Source organism: Heterodontus francisci, chromosome 29, assembly GCF_036365525.1.
Source record: "Heterodontus francisci isolate sHetFra1 chromosome 29, sHetFra1.hap1, whole genome shotgun sequence".
Taxonomy (NCBI): domain Eukaryota; kingdom Metazoa; phylum Chordata; class Chondrichthyes; order Heterodontiformes; family Heterodontidae; genus Heterodontus; species Heterodontus francisci.
Genome location: NC_090399.1, coordinates 28,365,022 through 28,381,285, shown reverse-complemented (window position 1 = coordinate 28,381,285; position 16,264 = coordinate 28,365,022). Strand labels below are relative to the sequence as shown.

The following is a 16,264-nucleotide window of genomic DNA, read 5'->3' as shown; positions in this document are numbered from 1 at the left end:
TCTGTCTCTCTCTCTCTCTATCACACTCTGTCCCTCTCTCTCTCTCACACACTCTGTCCCTCTCTCTCTCTCACACACTCTGTCCCTCTCTCTCTCACACACACTCTCTCTCACACACACTCTCTCTCACACACACTCTCTCTCTATCACACTCTCTCTCTATCACACTCTGTCCCTCTTCTCTCTCTCTATCACACTCTGTCCCTCTCTCTCTCAATAAACTCCGTCCCTCTCTCTCTCTCTATCACACTCTGTCTCTATCACTCTATCACACTCTGTCCCTCGCTCTCTCTCTCTCTCTCACACTCTGTCTCTCTCTCTCTCTCTATGGCACTCTGTCTCTCTCACTCTAACACACTCTGTCCTTCTCTCTCTCTATCACTCTGTCTCTCTCTCTCTCTATCACACTCTGTCCCACTCTCTCTCTATCACACTCTCTCTCTATCACACTCTCTCTCTCTCTCTCTATCACACTCTCTCTCTCTCTCTCTATCACACTCTGTCCCTCTCTCTCTCTATCACACTCTCTCTCACACACACTCTGTCACTCTCTCTCACACACACTCTGTCTCTCTCTATCTCTATCACACTCTGTCCCTCTCTCTCTCTCTCTCTCACTCTGTCTCTTTCTCTCTCTACCACACTCTGTCCCACACTCTTTCTATGACACTCTGTCCCACTCTCTCTCTATCGCACTCTCTCTCTATCGCACTCTCTCTCTATCGCACTCTGTGTCTCTCTCTCTATCGCACTCTGTGTCTCTCTCTCTCTATCACACTATGTCCCTCTCTCTCTCTCAGACACTCTGTCTATCTCTCTCTCAGACACTCTGTCTATCTCTCTCTCAGACACACTCTGTCTATCTCTCTCAGACACACTCTGTCTATCTCTCTCAGACACACTCTGTCTCTCTCTCTCAGACACACTGTCTCTCTCTCTCTCACACACACTGTCTCTCTCTCTCTCTCTATCGCACACTGTCTCTCTCTCTCTCTCTATCGCACTCTGTCCATCTCTCTCTATCGCACTCTGTCTCTCTCTCTCTATCGCACTCTGTCTCTCTCTCTCAGACACACTCTGTCTCTCTCTCTCAGACACACTGTATCTCTCTCTCTCACACACACTGTCTCTCTCTCTCTCTCTATCGCACACTGTCTCTCTCTCTCTCTCTATCGCACTCTGTCCCTCTCTCTCTCTCCCTCTCTCACACGCACTCTGTCTCTCTCTCTCTCACACTCTGTCTCTATCACACTCTGTCTCTCTCTTTCTATCACACTCTGTCTCTCTCTGTCTATCACACTCTGTCTCTCTCTTTCGATCACACTCTGTCTCTCTCTGTCTATCACACTCTGTCTCTCTCTGTCTATCACACTCTGTCACTCTCTTTCTGTCACACTCTGTCACTCTCTCTCTGTCACTCTCTCACGCTCTCTCTCTCTCACGCTCTCTCTCTCAACCACTCTCTCTCTCAACCACTCTCTCTCTCAACCACTCTCTCTCTCTACCACACTCTCTCTCTACCACACTCTCTCTCTACCACTCTCTCTCTACCACTCTGTCTCTACCACTCTGTCTCTACCACACTCTGTCCCACACTCTTTCTATGACACTCTGTCCCACTCTCTCTCTATCGCACTCTGTGTCTCTCTCTCTATCGCACTCTGTGTCTCTCTCTCTATCGCACTCTGTTTCTCTCTCTCTATCGCACTCTGACCCTCTCTCTCTCTATCACTCTGTCTCTCTCTCTCTCTATCACACTCTGTCCCTCTCTCTCTCTCACACACTCTGTCCCTCTCTCTCTCTCACACACTCTGTCCCTCTCTCTCTCACACACACTCTCTCTCACACACACTCTCTCTCACACACACTCTCTCTCTATCACACTCTCTCTCTATCACACTCTGTCCCTCTTCTCTCTCTCTATCACACTCTGTCCCTCTCTCTCTCAATAAACTCCGTCCCTCTCTCTCTCTCTATCACACTCTGTCTCTATCACTCTATCACACTCTGTCCCTCGCTCTCTCTCTCTCTCTCACACTCTGTCTCTCTCTCTCTCTCTATGGCACTCTGTCTCTCTCACTCTAACACACTCTGTCCTTCTCTCTCTCTATCACTCTGTCTCTCTCTCTCTCTATCACACTCTGTCCCACTCTCTCTCTATCACACTCTCTCTCTATCACACTCTCTCTCTCTCTCTCTATCACACTCTCTCTCTCTCTCTCTATCACACTCTGTCCCTCTCTCTCTCTATCACACTCTCTCTCACACACACTCTGTCACTCTCTCTCACACACACTCTGTCTCTCTCTATCTCTATCACACTCTGTCCCTCTCTCTCTCTCTCTCTCACTCTGTCTCTTTCTCTCTCTACCACACTCTGTCCCACACTCTTTCTATGACACTCTGTCCCACTCTCTCTCTATCGCACTCTCTCTCTATCGCACTCTCTCTCTATCGCACTCTGTGTCTCTCTCTCTATCGCACTCTGTGTCTCTCTCTCTCTATCACACTATGTCCCTCTCTCTCTCTCAGACACTCTGTCTATCTCTCTCTCAGACACTCTGTCTATCTCTCTCTCAGACACACTCTGTCTATCTCTCTCAGACACACTCTGTCTATCTCTCTCAGACACACTCTGTCTCTCTCTCTCAGACACACTGTCTCTCTCTCTCTCACACACACTGTCTCTCTCTCTCTCTCTATCGCACACTGTCTCTCTCTCTCTCTCTATCGCACTCTGTCCATCTCTCTCTATCGCACTCTGTCTCTCTCTCTCTATCGCACTCTGTCTCTCTCTCTCAGACACACTCTGTCTCTCTCTCTCAGACACACTGTATCTCTCTCTCTCACACACACTGTCTCTCTCTCTCTCTCTATCGCACACTGTCTCTCTCTCTCTCTCTATCGCACTCTGTCCATCTCTCTCTCTCTCTCTCTCTCTCTCTATCACACTCTGTCCCTCTCTCTCTCGCTCTATCACACTCTCTCTCTATCACACTCTCTCTCTATCACACTCTCTCTCTCTCTCTCTATCACACTCTCTCGCTCTCTCTCTCTATCACACTCTCTCTCTCTCTCTCTATCACACTCTCTCTCTCTCTCTATCACACTCTCTCTCTCTCTCTATCACACTCTGTCCCTCTTCTCTCTATCACACTCTCTCTCTATCACACTCTCTCTCTATCACACTCTGTCTCTATCACACTCTCTCTCTATCACACTCTCTCTCTATCACACTCTGTCCCTCTCACTCTGCCCCTCTCACTCTGCCCCTCTCTCTCTGCCCCTCTCTCTCTGCCCCCCTCTCTCTCTCTCACACACACTCTGTCTCTCTCTCTCTCACACACACTCTGTCTCTCTCTATATATGTAAACTCTGTCCCTCTCTATCTCTCTCACACTCTGTCTCTCTCTCTCTGTCACACTCTCTCTCTGTCACACTCTCTCTATCACACTCTCTCTATCACGCTCTCTCTATCACACTCTCTCCCTCTCTCTCTCTCTCTCTATCACACTCTCTCTCTCTCTCTCTGTCACACACTCTCTCTCTCTCTATCACACTCTCTCTCTCTCCTCTCTATCACACTCTGTCCCTCTTCTCTCTATCACACTCTGTCCCTCTTCTCTCTATCACACTCTCTCTCTATCACACTCTGTCCCTCTCTCTCTCTCTCTCTCACACTCTGTCCCTCTTCTCTCGATCACACTCTCTCTCTATCACACTCTGTCCCTCTCTCTCTCTCTCTCTCTCACACTCTGTCTCTCTCTCTCTCTCCATCACACTCTGTCTCCCTCTCTCTCCATCACACTCTGTCTCTCTCTCTCCATCACACTCTGTCTCTCCCTCTATCACACTCTGTCTCTCCCTCTATCACACTCTGTCCCTCTTCCCTCTGTCACACTCTGTCCCTCTTCTCTCTATCACATTCTCTCTCTATCACACTCTGTCCCTCTCTCTCTCTCTCTCTCTCGCTCTGTCTCTTTCTCTCTCTACCACACTCTGTCCCACACTCTTTCTATCACACTCTGTCCCTCTCTCGCTCTATCACACTCTGTCCCTCTCTCGCTCTATCACTCACTCTCTCTCTCTCTCTATCACACTCTGTCCCACTCTCTCCCTATCACACTCTGTCCCACTCTCTCCCTATCACACTCTGTCCCACTCTCTCTCTATCACACACTCTCTCTCTCTATCACACTCTCTCTCTCTATCACACTCTGTCTCTTTCTCTCTACCACACCCTGTCCCACTCTCTCTCAGACACACTCTGTCTCTCTCTCTATCGCACTCTGTCCCACTCTCTCTCTGTCCCACTCTCTCTCTATCACACTCTCTCTCTATCACACTCTCTCTCTATCACACTCTGTCCCTCTTCTCTCTCTCTGTCACACTCTGTCCCTCTTCTCTCTCTCTGTCACACTCTGTCTCTCTCTCTATCACACTCTGTCTCTCTCTCTCTCTATCACACTCTGTCTCTCTCTCTCTCTCTATCACACTCTGTCCCTCTCTCTCTCTATCACACTCTGTCTCTCTCTCTCTCTATCACACTCTGTCCCTCTCTCTCTCTATCACACTCTGTCCCTCTCTCTCTCTCACACACTCTGTCTCTCTCTCTCTCTCACACACTCTGTCTCTCTCTCTCTCACACACTCTGTCTCTCTCTCACACACACTCTGTCTCTCTCTCACACACACTCTGTCTCTCTCTATATATGTAAACTCTGTCCCTCTCTGTCTCTATCGCACTCTCTCTCTCTCTATCGCATTCTCTCTCTCTCTCTCTATCGCACTCTCTCTCTCTCTCTCGATCGCACTCTCTCTCGATCGCACTCTCTCTCTATCACACTCTGTCCCTCTCTCTCTCTATCACACTCTGTCCCTCTCTCTCTCTATCACACTCTCTCTCTATCACTCTCTCTCTCTCTCTCTATCACTCTCTCTCTCTCTCTCTCTATCACACTCTGTCCCTCTCTCTATCACACTCTGTCCCTCTCTCTCTCTATCACTCTGTCTCTCTCTCACTCTCTCTATAAACTCTGTCTCTCTCTCTCACACACACTCTGTCCCTCTCTCTCTCTATCACACTCTGTCTCTCTCTCTCTCTATCACACTCTGTCCCTCTCTCTCTCTATCACACTCTGTCCCTCTCTCTATCACACCCTCTCTCTATCACACCCTCTCTCTATCACACTCTCTCTCTATCACACTCTCTCACTCTGTCCCTCTCTCTCTTTCGCACTCTGTCCCTCTCTCTCTTTCGCACTCTGTCCCTCTCTCTCTATCGCACTCTGTCCCTCTTCTCTCTCTCTATCGCACTCTCTCTCTCTCTCTCTCTCTATCGCACTCTCTCTCTCTCTCTCTCTATCGCACTCTCTCTCTCTCTATCGCACTCTCTCTCTCTCTATCGCACTCTGTCCCACTCTCTCTCTATCGCACTCTGTCCCACTCTCTCTCTATCGCACTCTGTCCCACTCTCTCTCTATCACACTCTCTCTCTATCACACTCTCTCTCTATCACACTCTGTCCCTCTCTCTCTCTATGGCACTCTGTCGCACTCTCTCTCTATCGCTCTCTATCGCTCTCTATCGCACTCTATCGCTCTCTATCGCACTCTATCGCTCTCTATCGCTCTTTATCGCACTCTATCGCTCTCTATCGCACTCTATCGCACTCTCTCTCTATCACACTCTCTCTCTATCACACTCTCTCTCTATCACACTCTGTCCCTCTCTGTCTCTATCACACTCGCACTCTATCGCACTCTATCGCACTCTATCGCTCTCTCTCTCTATCGCACTCTCTCTCTATCACACTCTCTCTCTATCACACTCTGTCCCTCTCTGTCTCTATCACACTCTCTCTCTATCACACTCTCTCTCTATCACACTCTGTCCCTCTCTCTATCACACTCTCTATCACACTCTGTCCCTCTCTCTCTCTCTATCACACTCTGTCCCTCTCTCTCTCTATCACACTCTCTCACACTCTGTCTCTCTCTCTCTCACACACTCTGTCTCTCTCTCTCACACACTCTGTCTCTCTCTATATATGTAAACTCTGTCCCTCTCTATCTCTCACACTCTGTCTCTATCACACTCTCTCTCTCTCTATCACACTCTCTCTCTCTCTCTCTCTATCGCACTCTGCCCCTCTCTCTCTCTATCGCACTCTGCCCCTCTCTCTCTCTATCGCACTCTCTCTCTATCGCACTCTATCACACTCTCTCTCTATCACACTCTCTCTCTATCACACTCTCTCTCTATCACACTCTGTCCCTCTCTCTCTATCATACTCTGTCTCTCTCTCTCTCTATCGCACTCTCTCTCTATCGCACTCTCTCTCTATCGCACTCTGTCCCACTCTCTCTCTATCACACTCTCTCTATCACACTCTCTCTCTATCACACTCTGTCCCACACTCTCTCTATCGCACTCTCTCTCTATCGCACTCTCTGTCTCTCTCTCTCTCACACACTCTGTCTCTCTCTCACACACACTCTGTCTCTCTCTCACACACACTCTGTCTCTCTCTATATATGTAAACTCTGTCCCTCTCTGTCTCTATCGCACTCTCTCTCTCTCTATCGCATTCTCTCTCTCTCTATCGCACTCTCTCTCTCTCTCTCGATCGCACTCTCTCTCGATCGCACTCTCTCTCGATCGCACTCTCTCTCTATCACACTCTGTCCCTCTCTCTCTCTATCACACTCTCTCTCTATCACTCTCTCTCTCTCTCTCTATCACTCTCTCTCTCTCTCTCTCTATCACACTCTGTCCCTCTCTCTATACACTCTGTCCCTCTCTCTCTCTATCACTCTGTCTCTCTCTCACTCTCTCTATAAACTCTGTCTCTCTCTCACTCTCTCTATAAACTCTGTCTCTCTCTCTCACACACACTCTGTCCCTCTCTCTCTCTATCACACTCTGTCTCTCTCTCTCTCTATCACACTCTGTCCCTCTCTCTCTCTATCACACTCTGTCCCTCTCTCTATCACACCCTCTCTCTATCACACCCTCTCTCTATCACACTCTCTCTCTATCACACTCTCTCACTCTGTCCCTCTCTCTCTTTCGCACTCTGTCCCTCTCTCTCTTTCGCACTCTGTCCCTCTCTCTCTATCGCACTCTGTCCCTCTTCTCTCTCTCTATCGCACTCTCTCTCTCTCTCTATCGCACTCTCTCTCTCTCTCTCTCTATCGCACTCTCTCTCTCTCTATCGCACTCTCTCTCTCTCTCTCTCTATCGCACTCTGTCCCACTCTCTCTCTATCGCACTCTGTCCCACTCTCTCTCTATCACACTCTCTCTCTATCACACTCTCTCTCTATCACACTCTGTCCCTCTCTCTCTCTATGGCACTCTGTCGCTCTCTCTCTCTATCGCTCTCTATCGCTCTCTATCGCACTCTATCGCACTCTATCGCTCTCTATCGCTCTTTATCGCACTCTATCGCTCTCTATCGCACTCTATCGCACTCTCTCTCTATCACACTCTCTCTCTATCACACTCTCTCTCTATCACACTCTGTCCCTCTCTGTCTCTATCACACTCGCACTCTATCGCACTCTATCGCTCTCTATCGCACTCTCTCTCTATCGCACTCTCTCTCTATCGCACTCTCTCTCTATCACACTCTGTCCCTCTCTGTCTCTATCACACTCTCTCTCTATCACACTCTCTCTCTATCACACTCTGTCCCTCTCTCTATCACACTCTCTATCACACTCTGTCCCTCTCTCTCTCTCTATCACACTCTGTCCCTCTCTCTCTCACACACTCTGTCTCTCTCTCTCACACACTCTGTCTCTCTCTATATATGTAAACTCTGTCCCTCTCTATCTCTCACACTCTGTCTCTATCACACTCTCTCTCTCTCTATCACACTCTCTCTCTCTCTCTATCACACTCTCTCTCTCTCTCTATCGCACTCTGCCCCTCTCTCTCTCTATCGCACTCTGCCCCTCTCTCTCTCTATCGCACTCTCTCTCTATCGCACTCTATCACACTCTCTCTCTATCACACTCTCTCTCTATCACACTCTCTCTCTATCACACTCTGTCCCTCTCTCTCTATCATACTCTGTCTCTCTCTCTCTCTATCGCACTCTCTCTCTATCGCACTCTCTCTCTATCGCACTCTGTCCCACTCTCTCTCTATCACACTCTCTCTATCACACTCTCTCTCTATCACACTCTGTCCCACACTCTCTCTATCGCACTCTCTCTCTATCGCACTCTCTCTCTATCGCACTCTGTCCCTCCCTCTCTATCGCACTCTGTCCCTCCCTCTCTATCGCACTCTCTCTCTGTCGCACTCTGTCACACTCTCTCGATCACACACTCTCTTGATCACACACTCTCTCGATTACACACTCTCTCGATCACACTGTTGTCTATGTGCCATTACCTTTGCAGATGGGTTTGCTGGTGTTCCATTTGCCGTACTTGGTGCAGAATCTGTGGGAACTGCCGACCAGGAGAAATCCCGGGTTGCAATGATATTCCACCACCGTCCCCTCCACTGGCACCTTGAATCTGTCCCTGGTCACTACGTAGCCATTTTCCAGTTTCAGGGCCAGTCTCGAGCAATTTCTCACTGTGTGGAATGGCAGGTAGAAAGATCATGTTAGTGGGGCCCCGGGAGATGGATCATTCTCTGCAAAAGGGGAGCATATTTAAAAAGAATCACTTATTGCAGAGACTCCCAATGCTTTTTCTCAATCAAGTATCACAGGGACCTGTTCCTCAGATTGAGCAGCTGGTCCCAGGGAGAATCGAGTCCCAGAGGGGGAAAGGACAGTGTCTGACCCACTGCCCCACCCAGTCCCAGAGGGGGAAAGGATAGTGTCTGACCCACTGACCCACCGAGTCCCAGAGGGGGAAAGGACAGTGTCTGTCCCACTGCCCCACACAGTCCCAGAGGGGGAAAGGACAGTGTCTGTCCCACTGCCCCACCCAGTCCCAGAGGGGGAAAGGACAGTGTCTGTCCCACTGCCCCACCCGGTCCCAGAGGGGGAAAGGACAGTGTCTGACCCACTGCCCCACCCAGTCCCAGAGGAGGAAAGGACAGTGTCTGTCCCACTGCCACACCCGGTCCCAGAGGGGGAAAGGACAGTGTCTGACCCCCTGCCCCACCCGGTCCCAGAGGGGGGAAAGGACAGTGTCTGACCCACTGCCCCGCACAGACCCAGAGGGGGAAAGGACAGTGTCTGACCCACTGCCCCGCACAGACCCAGAGGGGGAAAGGATAGTGTCTGACCCCCTGCCCCACCCAGTCCCAGACGGGGAAAGGACAGTGTCTGACCCACTGCCCCACCCGGTCCCAGAGGGGGGAAAGGGCAGTGTCTGACCCCCTGCCCCACCCGGTCCCAGAGGGGGGAAAGGGCAGTGTCTGACCCCCTGCCCCACCCGGTCCCAGAGGGGGGAAAGGGCAGTGTCTGACCCACTAACCCACCCAGTCCCAGAGGGGGAAAGAACAGTGTCTGACCCACTGCCCCACCCAGCCCCAGACGGGGAAAGAACAGTGTCTGACCCACTGCCACACCTGGTCCCAGAGGGGGAAAGGACAGTGTCTGACCCACTGCCCCGCACAGACCCAGAGGGGGAAAGGACAGTGTCTGTCCCACTGCCACACCTGGTCCCAGAGGGGGAAAGGACAGTGTCTGACCCACTGCCACACCTGGTCCCAGAGGGGGAAAGGACAGTGTCTGACCCACTGCCACACCCGGTCCCAGAGGGGGAAAGGACAGTGTCTGACCCACTGTCCCACCCGGTCCCAGAGGGGGAAAGGACAGTGTCGGTCCCACTGCTCCACCCGGTCCCAGAGGGGGAAAGGACAGTGTCTGACCCACTGCCCCACCCGGTCCCAGAGGGGGGGAGGACAGTGTCTGACCCACTGCCCCACACGGTCCCAGAGGGGGGGAGGACAGTGACCCACTTGCTCTCCAATACTCACGACACCGACTGCGCTTGTCCATGTCGGTCCACATCCCATTGTCCAAACACTTGCGGACTCGCGGTCCATCTAACTCGCGGTTGACCCTGCAGACAAACTCGATCTCATAGGCCACGGGCAGGATCTCGATGGAGTGGATCTGCTCCTGGGTCAGCCCGGGGTACCGGATCCCACCGTCTGGTGGGGGTCTGATCTTCCTGCATCCTGGAAAAGCACAAAGAGCGGGACTGTAAGTATTGGAAGAGTAGGCTCGGCCTGTTCTCAACCTGAGCAGGAACTGAACCCCCTGCAGCCACCCTTCTCCCACCACCTGGTCAGCAACCCCCATCTCTTCCCCCCACCAACCCATTCCCCGCCCCCTGTAAGTTGCCCCCTGTAGTTCAGTAGACAACAGTAGGAGGCCATTCAGCCCCTCAAGCCTGTCCTGCTATTCAATACCATCATAGCTGATCTTAGGCTTCAATTTCACTTTCCTGCTCACTCCTCATATCCCTTGATTCTCTGCAAGACCAAAAATTTGTCTATCCCAGCCTTAGATATATTCAACGATGGAGCATCCATAACCAAGAGAATTCCAAAGCTTCACAACTCTTTATGTGAAGACATTTCTCCTCATCTCAGTCTGAATGATTGACCCCTTACCCAGAGACTGTGACCCCGTGTTCTAGATTCCCTGACCAGTGAGAACAATCTCTCAGTTTCTACCCTATCAAGCCCTTTCAGAATCTTGTATGTCTCAATTAGATTGCCTCTCATTCTTTTAAACTCCAGAGAATATAGACCCAATTTATTCAGCCTCTCATCATAGGAAAACCCCCTCGTCCCAGGGGCCAGTTTAGTAAATATTAGCTGCACTGCCTTCAGTGCAAGTATATCCTTTCATAAATGTGGAGACCAAAACTGCACACAGTATTCCAGGTGTGGTCTCACCAAAGCCCTGTACAGTTTTAGTAAGGCTTCTTTATTCCTGTACCATTCTTGACCTCTATTCATCTGCCTTTGCATCATATCTCTGCATAATTCCAGCAATTAGTCCTCGGGTGAAGGTGCTAAATTGGGGGAAGGCTAATTATAACAATATTAGGCAGGAACTGAAGAATTTAGATCGGGGACGGCTGTTTGAGGGTAAATCAACATCTGACATGTGGGAGTCTTTCAAACGTCAGTTGATTAGAATCCAGGACCAGCATGTTCCTGCGAGGAAGAAGGATAAGTTTGGCAAGTTTCGGGAACCTTGGATAACGCAGGATATTGTGAGCCCAGTCAAAAAGAAAAAGGAAGCATTCATAAGGGCTGGAAGGCTAGGAACAGACGAATCCCTTGACGAATATAAAGACAGTAGGAAGGAACTTAAGCAAGGAGTCAGGAGGGCAAAAAGGGGTCATGAAAAGTCATTGGCAAACAGGATTAAGGAAAATCCCAAGGCTTTTTATACGTATATAAAGAGCAAGAGGGTAACCAGGGAAAGGGTTGGCCCACTCAAGGACAGAGAAGGGAATCTATGTGTGGAGCCAGAGGAAATGGGCGAGGTACTAAATGAGTACTTTGCATCAGTATTCACCAAAGAGAAGGACTTGGTGGATGATGAACCGAGGGAAGGGAGTGTAGATAGTCTCAGTCATCTCATTATCAAAAAGGAGGAGGTGTTGGGTGTCTTGCAAAGCATTAAAGTAGATAAGTCCCCAGGGCCTGATGGGATCTACCCCAGAATACTGAAGGAGGCAAGGGAAGAAATTGCTGGGGCCTTGACAGAAAGTTTTGCATCCTCATTGGCTACAGGTGAGGTTCCAGAGGACTGGAGAATAGCCAATGTTGTTCCTTGGCTACTGGTAGTGTGGCGACCAGAATTGCACGCAATATTCTAAGTGTGGCCTAACTAAGGTTCTGTACAGCTGCAGCATGACTTGCCAATTTTTATACTCTATGCCCCGACCGATGAAGGCAAGCATGCCGTATGCCTTCTTGACTACCTTATCCACCTGCGTTGCCACTTTCAGTGACCTGTGGACCTGTACGCTCAGAAGGGTAGCAAGGATAATCCAGGAAATTATGGGCCGGTGAGCCTTACGTCAGTGGTAGGGAAATTATTGGAGAGGATTCTTCGGGACAGGATTTACTCCCATTTGGAAACAAACAAACTTATTAGCGAGAGGCAGCATGGTTTTGTGAAGGGGAGGTCGTGTCTCACTAATTTGATTGAGTTTTTTGAGGAAGTGACAAAGATGATGATGAAGGAAGGGCAGTGGATGTTATCTATATGGACTTCAGTAAAGCCTTTGACAAGGTCCCTCATGGCAGAATGGTACAAAAGGTGAAGTCACACGGGATCAGAGATGAGCTGGCAAGATGGATACAGAACTGGCTCAGTCATAGAAGACAGAGGGTAGCAGTGGAAGGGTGCTTTTCTGAATGGAGGGATGTGACTAGTGGTGTTCCGCAGGGATCAGTGCTGGGACCTTTGCTGTTCGTTGTATATATAAATGATTTGGAGGAAAATGTAGCTGGTCTGATTAGTAAGTTTGCGGATGACACAGAGGTTGGTAGAGTTGCGGATAGTGATGAGGATTGTCAGAGGATACAGCAGGATATAGATCGATTGGAGACTTGGGCGGAGAAATGGCAGATGGAGTTTAATCCAGACAAATGTGAGGTAATGCATTTTGGAAGGTCTAATGCAGGTGGGAGGTATACAGTAAATGGCAAAACCCTTAGGAGTATTGACAGGCAGAGAGATCTGGGCGTACAGGTCCACAGGTCACTGAAAGTTGCAACGCAGGTCGATAAGGTAGTCAAGAAGGCATACGGCATGCTTGCCTTCATCGGTCGGGGCATAGAGTATAAAAATTGGCAAGTCATGTTGCAGCTGTACAGAACCTTAGTTAGGCCACACTTAGAATATTGTGTGCAATTCTGGTCGCCACACGACCAGAAGGACGTGGAGGCTTTGGAGAGGGTACAGAGGAGGTTTACCAGGATGTTGCCAGGTCTGGAGGGCATTAGCTATGAGGAGAGGTTGGAGAAACTCGGATTGTTTTCACTGGAACGACGGAGGTGGAGGGGCGACATGATAGAGGTTTACAAAGTTATGAGCGGCATGGACAGAGTGGATAGTCAGAAGCTTTTTCCCAGGATGGAAGAGTGAGTTACTAGGGGACATAGGTTTAAGGTGCGAGGGGCAAAGTTTAGAGGGGATGTGCGAGGCATGTTCTTTACACAGAGGGTGGTGAGTGCCTGGAACTTGCTGCCGGGGGAGGTGGTGGAAGCAGGTACGATAGCGACGTTTAAGAGACATCTTGACAAAGACATGAATAGGATGGGAATAGAGGGATACGGTCCCCGGAAGTGCAGAAGGTTTTAGTTTAGGCAGGCATCAAGATAGGCACAGGCTTGGAGGGCCGAATGGCCTGTTCCTGTGCTGTACTGTTCTTTGTTCAATCTCAGCTTTGAAAGCTCTAACTGAACGCAGAATGCACAGCGTATTTTTGGGAGGAGAGAGTTGCAGATTTCCATTGCCCTTTGTGTGAAGAAGTGCTTCCTGACATCACCCCTGAACATTTCGGGTTACGTCCCCTTGTTCTGGACTCTCTGCACCACGGGAAATAGTTCCTCCCTCGCGACCCCGGTCCAATCCTTTCATTATCTCTAAACTCCGAAAGTGGACCATTCCTTAATCTACTCCAGTCAAGGGAATACAGGCCAGTGAAGATGGGTGAGCTGGTGCTTTTACCAATGGTGCCATTCCGAGATGCCGAGAGCAGGCCGGTTGGGATCAGCACAGTGAGAAGCAGGATCCAGATTTCCATCTTCAAGACAGAGGGAGAGTTGCGGGGAGTTTATCTGAAAAAACAAGAAGAGAGAAGGAAAAGGAGAAAGTGTCAGCACAATGTCGCAGCCAATGGGAATGGTTCACTCCGCACAATCCTGGCTCCAAGGCTCCCCCAACCTTCCAAAACACGCCGGATTGATCCCAGGCGGAATGCTGGGGGAACAGGCAGATGCGAACCTCCCTCCAGCAGGAGCTGAATTCCACTCCAAGAATCCCGAACTCCCTCACTCAGCCGAGGCGCAGTGGGATTTTCAACACGCAACCAGCCATTCCTGGTATTCCCTACTGGGCCGATCAGCAGCCATCCTGCTCCGAGTCTCATTCCCAATTCCCAGCTTCCCCCCCCCCCACCCCTTTCCCAATAACATATACTGTCTGTCCTCTTCTTAAAGGGGATGTGTCCTGTGAGCAGTTTTGGGCCCCACACACCATATATCGGTCCTGGAGGGAGTGCAGTGTAGATTTAGCAGAATTTTTTTGATTCGACTTTGGGATGTGGACGTCACTGGTCAGGCCAGCATTTATTGCTCATCCCTAATTGCCCTTGAGAAGGTGGCGGTGAGCTGCCTTCTTGAACCGCTGTAGTCCATGTGAGGTAGGTACACCCACAGTGCTGTTAGGAAGGAAGTTCCAGGATATTGACCCAGCAACAGTGAAGGAACGGCGAGATAGTTCCAAGTCAGGATGGTGTGTGACTTGGAAGGGAACTTGCAGGTGGTGGTGTTCCCATACAACTGCTGCCCATGTCCCTCTAGTTGGTAGAGGTCGTGGGTTTGGAAGGTGCTGTCTAAGGAGCCTTGGTGCATTGCTGCAGTGCATCTTGTAGATGGTACACACTGCTGCCACTGTGTGTCGGTGGTGGAGGGAGTGAATGTATGTGGATGGGGTGCCAATCAAGCGGGCTGCTCTGTTCTGGATGGTGTCGAGCTTCTTGAGTGTTGGAGCTGCACCCATCCAGACAAGTGGAGAGTATTCCATCAAACTCCTGATTTGTGCCTTGTAGATGGTGGACAGGCTTTGGGGAGTCAGGAGGTGAGTTACTCACCGCAGAATTCCTAGCCTCTGACCTGCTCTTGTAACCACAGTATTTATATGGCTACTCCAGTTCAGTTTCTGGTCAATGGTAGCCCCTAGGATGTTGATAGTGGGTGATTCAGTGATGGTAATACCATTGAATGTCAAGGGGAGATGGTTAGATTCTCTCTTGTTGGAAATGGTCATTGCCTGGCCCTTGTGTAGTGCGAATGTTACTTGCCACTTATCAGCCCAAGCCTGGATATTGTCCAGGTCTTGCTGCAGGTGGAAACAGACTGCTTCAGTGTATCTGATGAATTGTGAATGGTACCTGGACGTCAAGGATTAAGCTACGAGGAGAGATTACACCAACTATAGTTTTAGTTTAGTTTAGAGATACAGCACTGAAACAGGCCCTTCGGCCCACCGAGTCTGTGCTGACCATCAACCACCCATTTATACTAATCCTACACTAATCCCAAATTCCTACCACATCCCCACCTGTCCCTATATTTCCCTACCACCTACCTATGCTAGTGACAATTTATAACGGCCAATTTACCTACCAACCAGCAAGTCTTTTGGCATGTGGGAGGAAACCGGAGCACCCGGAGAAAACCCACGCAGACACAGGGAGAACTTGCAAACTCCACACAGGCAGTACCCGGAATTGAACCCGGGTCCCTGGAGCTGTGAGGCTGCGGTGCTAACCACTGCACCACTGGAATTTAGAAGGAAAAGGGATGATTTGGTTGAAGTTTTCAAGAATACTAAGGGGAAGGGTTATGGTAGATTGGGGGAAACTATTTTCACTTGTTGGGGAGTCTAGGAAGAGGAGGTATAGTCTAAAAATGAGAGCCATCCCTTTCAGGAGTGAAATGAGTGAAATACATCGTCCCTAAAGGCTGCTGGAAGTTTGAAACTCTCTTCTTAGGTCACAGATCTGCCATGATCTCATTGAATGGCAGAACAGGCTCGAGGGACTGAATGGCCTCCTCCTGTTCCCACGTTCCTAGGAAGGGAAGTCTGACGGGATCGGCTGGAACGCCACTTCTGCCCCTACCCCCGACTGATATTACTCTCCACTGGTTTAAAAAATGGGGGGTGGGAGCCATCGTTAATTGTAAGGTGCGCGGCAGTGCAGGAACCTGAAAGTCCCCACGCAGGCCGTGCACAAGTCGGCCCCTTTAAATCACAACGCATGTGCAGCCAAGCAAAAAAATTTAAAGAAGCCACACGCTTAAACAAATCACCCGCGCACTCAAAAAAAAAATTAGAGGGAACATTGGAAGGTTGCGGAGGGTGTTAAAACCAACCCTTCAGTTTACCGACTGACAGGTTAGGTTAGAATTGCCCCCAGTGAGTGGGCCAGAACAGGATGGGGTGGGGGGTGGGGGAGGGGAGGGGAGAGAAGGGGTGTTACTGATTATAAAGCCAGTTCAGACTGTCTATCTCTTTCACACCACACAAAG

The 16,264-nt window shown here is 50.0% G+C and overlaps 1 protein-coding gene across 1 annotated transcript in view; it reads right to left on the bottom strand.

Moving 5' to 3' along the window:
• gabbr1b (gamma-aminobutyric acid (GABA) B receptor, 1b) overlaps nt 1–16,264 on the bottom strand; it is a 586,011-nt gene that overhangs the window by 436,955 nt on the left and 132,792 nt on the right. The window contains 3 exon segments of the mRNA XM_068009633.1: nt 8,405–8,593; nt 9,953–10,156; nt 13,680–13,789. Coding sequence (XP_067865734.1) covers nt 8,405–8,593; nt 9,953–10,156; nt 13,680–13,755 — 469 coding nt within the window. The 5' untranslated portion in view covers nt 13,756–13,789.